At 47.5% G+C, this 12,944-nt stretch overlaps 1 protein-coding gene across 1 annotated transcript in view; it reads right to left on the bottom strand.

Annotated features, from left to right (window-relative positions):
- Nucleotides 1-12,944, bottom strand: part of PGPEP1L (pyroglutamyl-peptidase I like) — a 50,646-nt gene that overhangs the window by 818 nt on the left and 36,884 nt on the right. Inside the window, 2 exon segments of the mRNA XM_033188874.1 lie at nucleotides 405-631; nucleotides 2,349-2,471. Of these exon segments, the coding sequence (XP_033044765.1) occupies nucleotides 405-631; nucleotides 2,349-2,471 (350 nt within the window).

The following is a 12,944-nucleotide window of genomic DNA, read 5'->3' as shown; positions in this document are numbered from 1 at the left end:
AAACCACCTACTGGGGATCAGAGTTTGGAGAAACAAAGGTAAATCAATCTTTATCTGGGGCTACATCAACATAGTTAACTCACAACTTCGGTCACCCCAAAAGTCAAAATTAGAAAACATTCACGAAATGTTAGTGGCTCTTGAAGTCTGCCAGCCCGTCTCTTCTCCTAGATCCACACACCAAAGACTGTGTTTCCACAGGGAGGTCTCACAAACGAGCCCCCAGGCAAGGTGTTAGCAACTGTGCTGACCTGCACACAGCAAAGAGGGGCGATCTGGGGGCAGCGCCGCATGGCCAAGTGGCCCGCTGGACGGTACAGGATGGCTTCTTGGAGGCCGGAGGGATGCTGAAGGCCATTGTTTCTCTCCTACCTGCTCAGAGGCCTAACACCCACAGAGCATACCTGCCTGCATCTCGAGAAAATATCACCTCGACATCCTCCACAGCTACGTGCTTGCAGACTGCCTTCATGCAGACTCCTGACTCCAGCATGTCTGGGCCGCCAGGTAGGCACACGCCACCCTCCGGCCGGAAGCCCCGTATGTCGGCGTCCCGGTAGCCTTGGTTCTTGCCAGACTGTTCCAGAATGATCGCCTTGGCAGAGGTGTCCATGCCCACATGCACGACGAGCTGTGTGAACAGGCAACAGCAGAGAGACCCCAGGAAAATGAGGCCCACCCTGCTCACCGAATGTGAAGAAGGACCACTCCTTTAGAGAGCCCGGCTCCATGCAAAACATCTCAAACCCCAAATCCACTGGAAACCCCAGGATCCCCCACCAGTGTCTCCCAGTTAATATGGCTGGAAAGAAAAATAGCTGGATTCTTTTGGCTGAATAAAAACTCATGCTGCATTTACATTTAAATACTTTTTACTTCAAATTATTCTTACAGGGCAATGTATTCTCTTTTTGTAGGGGGAGGGTTGGAGGGAGGAGAGGCAAGCTGGTAAGTAGCGAGGCTACCACAGCAGAGGCTTCGTGTTTTGGTGGAATCCTGCATCATTTTATTTTGTTTTATTTATGTATTTATTTATTTTTATTTTTGTGAGACAGAGTCTGGCTCTATAACCCAGGGTGGAGTGCAATGGCACCATCTCAGCTCATTGCAACCTCCGCCTCCTGGGTTCAAGTGATTCTCCTGCCTCAGCCTCCCGAGTAGCTGGGACTACAGGTGCACCACCACGCCCAGCTAATTTTTGTATTTGTAGTAGAGACAGGGTTTCACTATCTTGGCCAGGCTGATCTCAAACTCCTGACCTCAAGTGATCCGCTCGCCTCAGCCTCCCAAAGTGCTGGGATTACAGGCGTGAGTCACCGCGCCCACCTCCTGCATGTTTTTTAAAAATGAAACTTAGTAAAGGGAGTTAGTAGCAGTCCAGTGAAATCTTAGAATTTACTAAAGCTGATTATTTTTCCTTTTTGAAAAATAGCTGCCCAAGTATTTTATCAAAACATCTGGGGCACTGTCTGAATGGCTTGATAGCCATTTTTTGTTTTGTTTTGTTTTGTTTTTTTCGAGACGGAGTCTTGCTCTGTCGCCCAGGCTGGAGTGCAGTGGCACTATCTTGGCTCACTGCAAGCTCCACCTCCCAGGTTCACGCCATTCTCCTGCCTCAGCCTCCTGAGTAGCTGGGACTACAGGCACCCGCCACCATGCCCAGCTAATTTTTTTTTGTATTTTTAGTAGAGACGGGGTTTCACCGTGTTAGCCAGGATGGTCTTGATCTCCTGACCTTGTGATCCACCTGCTTCGGCCTCCCAAAGTGCTGGGATTACAGGCGAAAGCCACCGTGCCCAGCCTTGATAGTGTATGTTTTATTAACCTCATCATCTGGTCCTTGTTTGGGGAATTTTTTTTGGGGGGGTGAGGGTGTACCTGTTTTTTATACAGTAATTATGTCCAGATAAAATGGGCTGGGTGCTATGAAGATGGGCCTCCCCCAGGTTGGCCACCCTCCCAGTCGTTCCCTGGGCACAGAGGTCCTTGCCTCATGCCCACCTTCAAACCTACCTGCCCCTCATGGGTATGGATGGGGCCCAACCCAAGGGCCTCTCCCTTAGGTGGAAACTATTTTTGAGTCCTGGCTGGGAATAATACTTCCATTTCTTTTCCTCCTCCTTTCTCTCCAGATTTTCTATTAAGACCTACTCCATATTTTGGCTTAAACTTTTACAAACAGACCCAGAACCTTACACAATCAGCTGGGACCTTGCAGGACTGGTGGGGCCTGGGGATGGGGTGCCCCTCAACCATCAACCCTAGAACCAGGGCCTGGGGGTCTCAGGCTCCAGCTCCACCACATCGCCAGCCCCATGCCCCGCTGCCTCCCGCCATCATTTATTTACTTGTGGCTGATGATCTTCCCAGATTCTGGTGACCCTCCGCTTAGCCTCTCTGTAATCTACAGGCAGCTCCAGAGTCCGCAGCTGCACCACTGTGTCATTCCCCAGGCCCAGCTTGGAGAGCTTCTGTGGAAAGCGGCAGGTGGACTTGCCTCAGTTAATGGTGGGGGGGCACCAGGAGTCCCTGAAAACCCAATCCTTGAGATCTATTTCCGGGGTCTTCTGTGGCCTGGACTTTGCCCTCAAGGAGCTCACGGAGTGGCAAGGGGCCAAGAAGAGAGTCACAGTTCCCACCCAAGAGGCAAATGCACACAGCAGCACCTATCTAGGAGGGAACAAAAGAGAGGCACGTCTGACAGCCGTGTTTGCCAAGGGGATGCAGGTGATGTCTGTGGACAGGCGAGAGTGAGCCAGATGGAGACGCTGGAGAAGAGCATGCCAGGCGGAGGAAGCTGCAAGGGCTGAAGACATCATCAGAACCTGAGGCCTGGCCAGGCGTGGTGGCTCACACCTGTAATCCCAGCACTTTGGGAGGCCAAGGCAGGCGGATCATGAGGTCAAGAGATCGAGACCATCTTGGCCAACATGGTGAAACCCCATCTCTACTAAAAATGCAAAAATTAGGTGGGCTTGGTGGCGCATGCCTATAGTCCCAGCTACTCAGGAGGGTGAGGCAGGTGAATCGCTTGAACCCAGGAGGCAGAGGTTGCAGTGAACTGATATCGTGCCACTGCACTCCAGCCTGGCGACAGAGTGAGACTCCATCTCAAAAAAAAAAAAAAAAAAAAAGAACCTGAGGCCTTTGGGGAACTTGGCGTGACCTGGTGCTCCTGGCAAGGCTGAAGGCTTCTTCTGTGTGTCTTGCATGCCTCAGGACAGGACATTTTGCACCCCTGGACTCTTAACAGCATCCCCAGATATTTTGACAAGGAACCCACCACCTCCACCCACCTCCAGTGCCAGGGAGTACTGCACACCAGGGAAGGCTGGGAACAGACACTGGAGCAGTCTGTGGAAGCCAGACTGAGAGCTTAGCTCAGCGTGAACTTTATTCTTAGGGCAATTGGGAGCCATGGAAAGGTTGTACTCGAGGAGCTAATGAGCCAGAGCTGCTTCCTAAGGGGATAGAGGAGGAGGCAGAGCTGGGCTGGGGATATCATGCCCGTGATTGGGGTCCTGCCGAGTTTGAAGTGCCCCAGGAGGCTGGCCTCTTGGCTGTTGTGTGTCTAGAGCTCACAGACAGGCTTCTGGGAGGACACTGCCATGTCTGGGCAGCAAAACCTATAGGTTTAGATGAGACACAGAGAGAGAGACAGAGAGAGAGAGAGAGAGAGAGATTCAGAGAGAGACGGAATGGGGAGGAGGTGAAGGGCTGTGGAGCCCCAGAGTCAGGCAGCACCCTCCTGCCCGAACAGCCAGCAGTTTGCAAGGAAGAAGAGAAGCAGCGCAAGAGCTTAGAGCTGTGCGTTTCGCTCTTGGTAAAAGTCACGTCAGGAACGTAACACCATCTCCAAAAGGCCCAGCCCTTTCCCAGCACCAGGAGCTATGCTTATCATCAAGACGGTTTTCAATTTACGCCTCTGTTTTTCCTGACTACTTTCCTGGCATTTCAGGGCACTTGGGAGAATGCTTTCTCGGGCTCCTGTCTGGCCTGTCCCAAGATCCCAGATAGGAGGTTCCAGGCCCCTGCCTAGGCCTCAGAGGAGTCAGGTCTACCTGGATGCTGCAGAGGCAGGTGGGGACAACATGCCCAGATGAGGCTCTCCCTGGGCTGCCTCATCCAGGAGTGGGGTGGCCAATTTCTGGCATCTCGGGTCTGTCCTTGATCAGCTCAGCCTCCCTGCGGGGCTCTGCTCCACCCTCCAGACACCTGCTCAGTTTCCTCCCCAGCTCAAGCTTTGTTCTCTTCCAAAAATCAATGCCAAGACCAGCATCCCCACTGGGGCCCTGAGTGGGAGATCACTGGCCTGACTGTGATGGTGGGAGGCAAGAAGGAGGGCCGGGTAAGCACAGGGCGGTGGGCTGTGGGGCCCAGGAGGAAGGGGCTGCAATTCCAAGTGGACCTCCCCAGGCCCAGACAGACCAAAGGGGCTCCAGGCAACCCTGCATTTTAGGTCTTGTGCCGCCATCCATCTTGGGCCTCCTGTCCTGAGGGTACCTGTGAGGCTGGTCATGGAGAGGGCACAGTTCAAGGAGTGGGGGCAGGAAGCCATCATGTTGGGGTCCCCTTCAGCTCTGCCAGAGGATCGCTTGAACCCAAGAGGCAGAAGTTGCAGTGAGCCAAGATCCCGCTGTTGCCCTCCAGCCTGGGCGACAGGGCAAGGCTCCATCTCAAAAACAAAACAAAACAAAAAAGAAAAAGAAAAAAGAAAAAACAAGAAAGAAAAGAAAAGAAAGTGATATTTATTAGAATCTGATGAGCCTGGGGCCGGTCAGAAGTAGAGAGAACACTCTGCACAAGCAGACTGCAGGCTGCTGGCTGCAGCCACCCTTTCTGCCAAGAAGGGCTGGTTGTTTTAGCAAAGGGCATGTCGGTTCCATGCAGACCTAGGAGAGCCAAGGGTTTGTGTTTTCTGAACTGGCACACTTTCTCGGCTAGAATTTCAGAGTTGTTTTGTGCTAACGCAGGGAGGACAGAGCCGGTGTAACCACTGTCCGCAGAGTGAAATCCAGGGCATTGCTGAAGCTGCAGGAATGAGCCGGCTCAGCAGGGTGCTGTGTGCCCAGCCCACAGTCCCTCGAAAAGGCGTGAACCTCCCCACCTACAAAGGTCCCGAGGAAGCAGAGAGCCCTGCCTTTGGCCTCTTTCTCTCACTTCTTCTGAATTCCACGTCTCCCAAAATCCAGTTGCCAGGAACACATGGCAGTTTAACAAAGGGAACTGAAGGAAGGAAAAAGACACCAGTTGCTCTCTGAATTTGTTCAAATCCATTGAGGCTGTGGCACCAGCTGGTGTTGAAAAACAGTTGCTGTTTTTCCAAGATCTGAGTCTTCTCTTATCAAATATGAGTTCGGGGCTAGCACCAGAATGCATGAATGCATTCATTTATTGAATTGTTCCAGAAAACTCCCTGAGAGCCTGAAATGCAACCTCAGCTCATGGATACATGATGGAGGCTCATGATCTTGGCGACGTGTGAACTAGAGGCGGGCAGGGCTGGGCTGCAGAAGCTGAGGGTGAGGACTCGGGGTTAGAGAGAAGGAGACCAAGCCCCCCTGCTTCTCCTCACTGCTGTGGGAGTTTGGGCAACTCATTGTAATTTTCTGAGCCTCAGTTTCCCTATCTGTGCATCACAGTAATAACAGGGCTTTGACAAAGGTAAGCGAGGCCATGCAGGTGAAGGGCTGCATGAAGGGAAGCCTCTGTGACCAGGGCTTGGAGGATCAGTAGAAGTCTTCCAGCAAAATAACTTTTTTTGTTGTTGTTGTTGAGATAAAGTCTTGCTCTATCACCCAGGCTGAAGTACAGTGGCACCATCTCGGCTCACTGCAGCCTCTGCCTCCCAGGTTCAAGTGATTCTCATGCCTCAGCCTCCTGAGTAGCTGGGATTATAGGTGCCCACCACCACACCCAGCTAATTTTTGTATTTTTAGTAGAGATGGGGTTTCACCATGTTGGCTAGGCTGGTCTCGAACTCTTGACCTCAAGTGATCCTCCAGCCTTGGCCTCCCAAAGTGCTGGGATTATAGGCGTGAGCCACCGTGCCCGGCCCCAGCAAAATAACTATCCACAGAGCAAGAACAGTGAGGCTTGAAAGTATGTGGGAAGACCTTCCTTCCTTTTTTTCCTTCTTTTCATCCTTTCTTCCCCTTTCTTTCTCTGCCCTTCCACCTTTTCTTCTTTTTTTTTTTGAGACGGAGTCTCGCTGTGTCGCCCATGCTGGAGTGCAGTGGCCGGACCTCAGCTCACTGCAAGCTCCGCCTCCCGGGTTCACGCCATTCTCCTGCCTCAGCCTCCTGAGTAGCTGGGACTACAGGCGCCCGCCACCCCGCCTGGCTAGTTTTTTGTATTTTTTTAGTAGAGACGGGGTTTCACCGTGTTAGCCAGGATGGTCTCGATCTCCTGACCTCGTGATCCGCCCGTCTCGGCCTCCCAAAGTGCTGGGACTACAGACTTGAGCCACCACGCCCGGCCCACCTTTTCTTCTTTACTTCCTTCTTTCTTTTCATGTTATCTTCTACCCATCAGTCATGGGGCATGGATGAGGCACCTACTGCTTGCAGTCTCTGTGCTAAGCTCTGGCTGAGGGTTTTGGGGTATGTGTTGTGGAAGGGAGGTCAGGGTGACAATGGAAGAGGGAGAGATGTGTTCATCTTCACCTGATGGGTTGGAAGGGACCTGGGATTTGGGAGCCATCCCGTGTAGCTGAGACCCAGGCCTGGCCTCCAACACCATCCAGGCTGGAAGCTCCATGTGAAGACAGAAGCTACTGCCAGAGCCAGAGGCTTGCCAGGCACAGGAAGAGGAGCACAAGAGATGAGAGGAGGCCAGGCAGAGCAGGGAGGGGAGAAGGTGCAGGACAGCTGTCAAGGAAGCAGCAGGCAGCCATTAAAAACGACGTATAAAGCATTGATTGACATGAGAAAGCCCTGGAGAAGGAAAAAGTTTAAAAATCAGGGTCTCAGACTGTTGCCTGCAGCCATGGATGGAAATGGAGCAAGACTGAAATGATCATCCCTTGAGGGAAGAACTGGGGCTGATTCCTATCTTTCTATACTCTTTATAAGATTTTTATAATTCATATTTTATAATGAATATACATTTATATATAATGTATATTCATTATATATTATATTGTATATTATATATCTTTATATATTATATTATATAATATATAATGAATATACATTTATATGTAATGTATATAATATACATTATAAAAATCTTATGATTTTTATAATGAATGTATATGTACCATATCTCTGGTTTTAAAAAGAAGGGTTTCAAAATAGTCCAGTAATCCTACTAGCTGTCTCTGGAGGACCCTTACTGTGTGCAGGCACCATGCCAAGCACCTCGCCATGACCCTCTTGATGAGGCACTGATGATGTCCCCATTCTACAGAGGAGGAGACTGAGGTCTAGGGAGGGTACGTTTATTTATTCATTATTGATTTTGGAGACAAGGTCTGGCTCTGCTGCCTGGGCTGCAGTGCAACAGCGTGATCATAGCTCACTGCAACCTCAAATTTCTGGGCTCAGGTTGATCCTCCCAGCTCAGCCTCCCAAGTAGCTGGGACTACAGGTGTGCATCACCATGCCCAGCTAATTTTTTTTTTTTTTTTTTTTTTTAGTGATGGGGTCTCGCTTTGTTGCCCAGGCTGGTCTCGAACTACTGGCTTCAAGCGATCCTCCTGCCTTGGCTTCCCAAAGTGCTGGAATTATGGGTGTGAGCCACCACACCTGGCTGAGGGTACATATAAAAGAACAGAGGAGTTCCAGGAAGCAGCCACACAGGAGATGCTACCACAACAGTGGGGGTCCACCATTTAGGCCTGATCACAGCCCTCACAAGTGGGGAAATCCTGGAATGCCAGTTAAAGGTCACTCTCTTCCTTCACGATGCCAAGTTCCATCTTCCAGATGTGACGCTTACCCTAACCCACTCCCAGTATCCTTTAGGTCGTTCTTCCAAACTGCTGGGTTGGTCTTCCCTGAAAAATCCAGGAAGGAAAAACAGCAATGTCATAATTCCCAATCCTCTATCTGGAGTGGTTGTCTCCAAATATTTTTGATCACTTGTCCCTATTAATAAAAATATTCTAGTGTGCATAAGCGTGCGTGCATGCACGCACATTGCCATTAGCTCATGTCTTGATGTCTCCAGGTGCAATACACACTTCCAGTGAGCCTCTGGTTAATAAGTGGATGTCAATCTATATTTTAAGTGGTTTTCTTAGTTCCTTCCTTTCTGGCCAACTTCTCAGCTTGTCATTGTTTTTCTATTGAAATGGGCTGACAAAGAGCTCCTGTGAGTGGCAGGAGAAGCGCCACTCAGCTGTTTCCTCATGGTTTGCCCAGATTTGTATGATGGTCTTCTTCTTCTTCTTTTTTTTTTAGGTCATTTTTGTGAGGATTCTTTGGTCATCATTTGAGGATTAATTTAATTAAAACAGGATACTATAACCCTGAAACCCATTAACTGGGCTGAAACACTTTGTAATAAATTAGAAGTGAATCAAAGAGGGAGGACCTCTCTATCACCACAGCATCCCTTTCCCCACCAGTGCAAGGATCCTCCTCCCAGGAAGCCATGCTGTCCGGGGAGGTAAGGACACACAAGGCAAGGCATAGTGTCAATGTCAGTCCAGCTATGACATACTGATGAACGTTAATTTCTTATGTTTTATGGACTAAAACTATAGAAATTCACACCATTAGGATGCCCACTATCAAAAACCGGAAAAGAACAACTGTTGGTGAGGATGTGGAGAAATCGGAGGCCTTGCGCACTGTTGGTAGAAATGTAAAACGGTGCCGCCATTGTGGAAAACAATATGGTGATTCCTCAAAAAATTAAACCCAGAACCACGTTATGATCCAGCAATTCCATTTCTGGGTATATGCCCAAAAGAATTGAAATCAGGATCTCAAAGAGATATTTGTACACCATGTTCACTTCGGCATTATTCACAATAGCCAGGAGGTGGAAGCAATCCACATGTCTATCCACAGATAAATTGATAAAATGTGGTAAATACATGCAATGAAACATTATTCAGTTTTAAAAAAGAAGAAACCGGCAGGGCGCGGTGGCTCTCGCCTGTAATCCCAGCACTTTGGGAAGCCAAGGGAGGTGGATCACTTGAGATCAGGAGTTCGAGACCAGCCTGGCCAACATGGCGAAACCCCATCTCTACTAAAAATACAAAAATTAGCTGGGCATAGTGGCACGTGCCCGTAATCCCAGCTATTTGGGAGGCTGAGGGAGGAGAATCGCTTGAACCCAGGAAGCAGAGGTTGCAGTGAGCCAAGATTGTGCCACTGCACTCCAGCCTGGGCAACAGTGTGAGACACCATCTCAAAAAAATAAATAAATAATAAAAAAGAAGGAAATCCTGTCACGTGCTACAATGTGGATGAACTTTGAGGATATTATGCTAAATGGAATAAGCCAATCACAAAAATACAAATACTGTATGTTTCCACTTACATAAGGTACCTAAAATAGTCAAATTCATAGAAACGGAATAGTAGTTACCACAGACTGCAAAGAGGAGGAAATGGGGAGGCATTATTCAATGGGTACAGTTTTTATTTTGCAAGATAAAAAGTTCTGGAGATCTGTTGCGTAACAATCTGAATATACTTAACTCTACTGAACTATATACTTTAAAGTGGTTAGGTCATAAATTTTATGTTGTGCATTTTTAAATCACAATTTAAAAAACATAAAAATGGAAATCCTAATACTGTATTTTTTCCTATACCCCAATGGATCACCTTGAAAACTCCACTTTGGAAATGACTGAGGATCCTCAAAGAGGTGATGATGTAGGAAGTGTTGTAAAAGGCCTGAAGGATGAAGGGTAGAAGGATCTGCAGGAAAAGGCTGTGCAAGAAAGGGTTGGCCTATGACTCACTTTAGGCAACAGAATTCAGCCAGCTTGGGGCCTAAGTGTAAGAAGTCCTGGCAGCTTCTGCATTTCGCTACCCAGCTGTGGAGACCTCAAGGAGAGATCACAGGGCAAGGGACAGGCCCTGCTGTCCTCACACCTGAGTCAAGCCCCCATGACTCCACCTTCTGCCTCCATCTCACTGCAATCACATGAAAGCCCCAAGAAAGATAAGCAGAAGAACTTCCCTGCTGAGCCCCGTGGACCTACAGAGCCAGGAGAGAGAATGGTGGGGTTTTTTTGATACTGCTAAGTTTCAGATTGGCTTAATTTGCAGCCATCGACAGCTGACACAGAGCATTATAATAAATATTGTGAGGAAATGCACTATACTCAGAGTTATTTTTAGATGGTGAATTACAATCTGATTTTTAAAATGTTTCTTTTTGGTGTTTAGAGGTTTTTTGTTATTGGAGAAAAGAACAACACATGTTGTTAAAAGTAAGATGCATGTTTTTGCTTCCTCAGAAATATAAACTTTTTAAAACAATGATATTCCTTCAACAAATATTAATTTTGCCTCTACCATGTGCTAGGCCCATGCTAGATACTAAAGACAAAGTGGTGACTAGGTCAGAGGAGAGGGAGGAAGGGGCAGATACAGAGAACATTGCCATGGGATAGGAAAGGTGCCCAAGTTCAGTGGCAAACATGGGAAAAAATAAAGATTTATGGAGAGCGACATCAACAAGATGACAGAAGAGAAGATCCGCTGGCACCACTCCTTCCAGAAAAATATCATTAGAAACTATTTAAAGACAAGAATGCCATCTAAATAAACCCGAACCAAAAGGAGAAACAGAGAAACCCTCTGGTCCCACACAATCAAGACAAGCTGCAACCAGTAAGAGAACTGGTCATTTCAGACTGTGGTATCCCTCCCCTAAGCCAGCATAGTATCACTCACAGAGCATTTCCCTAGACCTATGGTTGCTGAGGGGAGAGGAGGGAATTGGAGATGAACATTCAATCTTCCCACCAGTCCGGGAATCTTCATGAGAAGCCTACTCCAGTCCCATTCCATGGGAACCACTGAGAGTGCCAGGAGGACTGAACCACTTGGGGTGCATTGGGAACAAAGAGTGGGGCACTGATCACAGAAACTGGCATGTCAATCTTGGTGGCTACGCAGCACTCAAATCATCAAGGACATCACATTAAAGAGCCTGGCTGGTACCACAGCATCGCAAAGACAATAATTGGTGGGAAGGTCTGAATCTTTAGTTAGATTTTTCCATAAAGCCCAGATGCTCATGTGGAGGCTTCCCCTGACCTTGAAACAATCTAAAGGCTGGAATGAAGTTCCTGTGCCTGCTTGTCTTCCCCAGACTGGGAAACAATGGCTGGGCAGTGGTTAAGTTCCAGTGTTCACTGTATGTCTTCCGCAGCCTGGGAAACAATGACAGAGCAACAAATTCTACTGCAGTATTTTAGTTCTGCTACTCATTATAAGTCCTCCCTAGAAAGGGAAGAAACAACAGGTCAGTGTTTAAGTTCTGATATTAACAAGAATAGATCTAACATCAAAGAACACATGAAAAAATGTAAGAAGTGGCTGTCTTTTCAAGTTCACAGATATTGATGTAAAGACACAAGGAATGTAAAAATTCAGGGAAATATGACACCACCAAAAGAAACCAACAAAGCCCTAGCAATAGACCTCCCCCAAATTGAGTATTTGTGAAGTGTCTGACAGAGAGTTCAGAATAATTCTCTTAAAGAAGTTCAGGGAATCACAAAAAACCTATGAATAAAAAGATTAAAAAAATTTGGAAAACAATCCAGGAACAAAATGAGAAATTTGACAAATAAATAGAAACAATTTTTTAATCCTAGAAACAAATAATGTAATAAGTGAACTAAAAAACTTATCAGAAAGTTTCAACAGTACACTTGGTCAACCAGAAAAAAAGAAATAGAGTGCTTGAAAACAGATCATATGAAGTTACCCAATCCGTGAAGAAAGAAAAAAAACAAGAATAAAAAAGAGCAAAGAAGGCCAATGAGAATTATGAGACACCATCAAGAGAACTAATCTCCGCATAATTGGAATTCCTGAAGGAGACAAGAGAGAAAAGGCCTAGAAAGAATACTTAAAAAAAAAATGGCTGAAAATTTCCCAAATCTGGAGAAAAACAACAGCATCCAGGTCCAGGAAGCTCAGCGATCACCAATCAAATTCAACTAAAAGAATAATTTCCCAAGGCACATCATAATACAACTAGCAAAAAATACAAAGAAAGAATACTCAAAGCAGCAAGAGAAAAGAAAGGTATCATGTTTAATAGGGCCATAATCGGCCGGGCATCAGTGGCTCACGCCTGTAATCGTGAGCACTTTGGGAGGCCGAGACGAGTGGATCACGAAGTCAGGAGATCAAGACCATCCTGGCTAACATGGTGAAACCCCGTCTCTACTAAAAATACAAAAAAAAAATTAGCCAAGGGTGGTGGCAGGCGCCTGTAGTCCCAGCTATTCGGGAGGCTGAGGCAGGAGAATGGCGTGAACCCGGGAGGCAGAGCTTGCAGTAAGCTGAGATAGTGTGACTGCACTCCAGCCTGGGTGACAGAGTGAGACTCTGTCTCAAAAAAAAAAAATAGGGCCATCATATGACTTTCAGAAGATTTCCCAGCAGAAACTCTGTAGTTCAGAAGAGAGTGGTATTTTATATTCAAAGTGTGAAGGGGCCAGGCATGGTGGCTCATGCTTGTAATTCCAGCATTTTGGGAGGCTGAGGCAGGTGGATCACTTGAGGCCAGGAGTTTGAGACCAGCCTGGCCAACATGGTGAAACCCTATTTCTACTAAAAATACAAAAATTAGCCAGGCATGGTGCCACATGCCTGTAAATCCAGCTACTTAGGAGGCCGAGGCAGGAGAATCACTTGAACCTAGGAGGTGGAGGTTGCAGTGAGCAGAAATAGCACCACTGCACCCCAGCCTGGATGACAGAGCTAGACTCTGTTTCAAAAAAAAAAGAGAAA

The sequence above is a fragment of the Trachypithecus francoisi genome, unplaced genomic scaffold (genome assembly GCF_009764315.1).
Source record: "Trachypithecus francoisi isolate TF-2019V2 unplaced genomic scaffold, Tfra_2.0 Lachesis_group3, whole genome shotgun sequence".
In the NCBI taxonomy this organism is placed as follows: Eukaryota; Metazoa; Chordata; class Mammalia; order Primates; family Cercopithecidae; genus Trachypithecus; species Trachypithecus francoisi.
The sequence above is the reverse complement of the archived record's forward strand: the minus strand, read 5'-3'. Positions and strand labels throughout refer to the sequence as shown.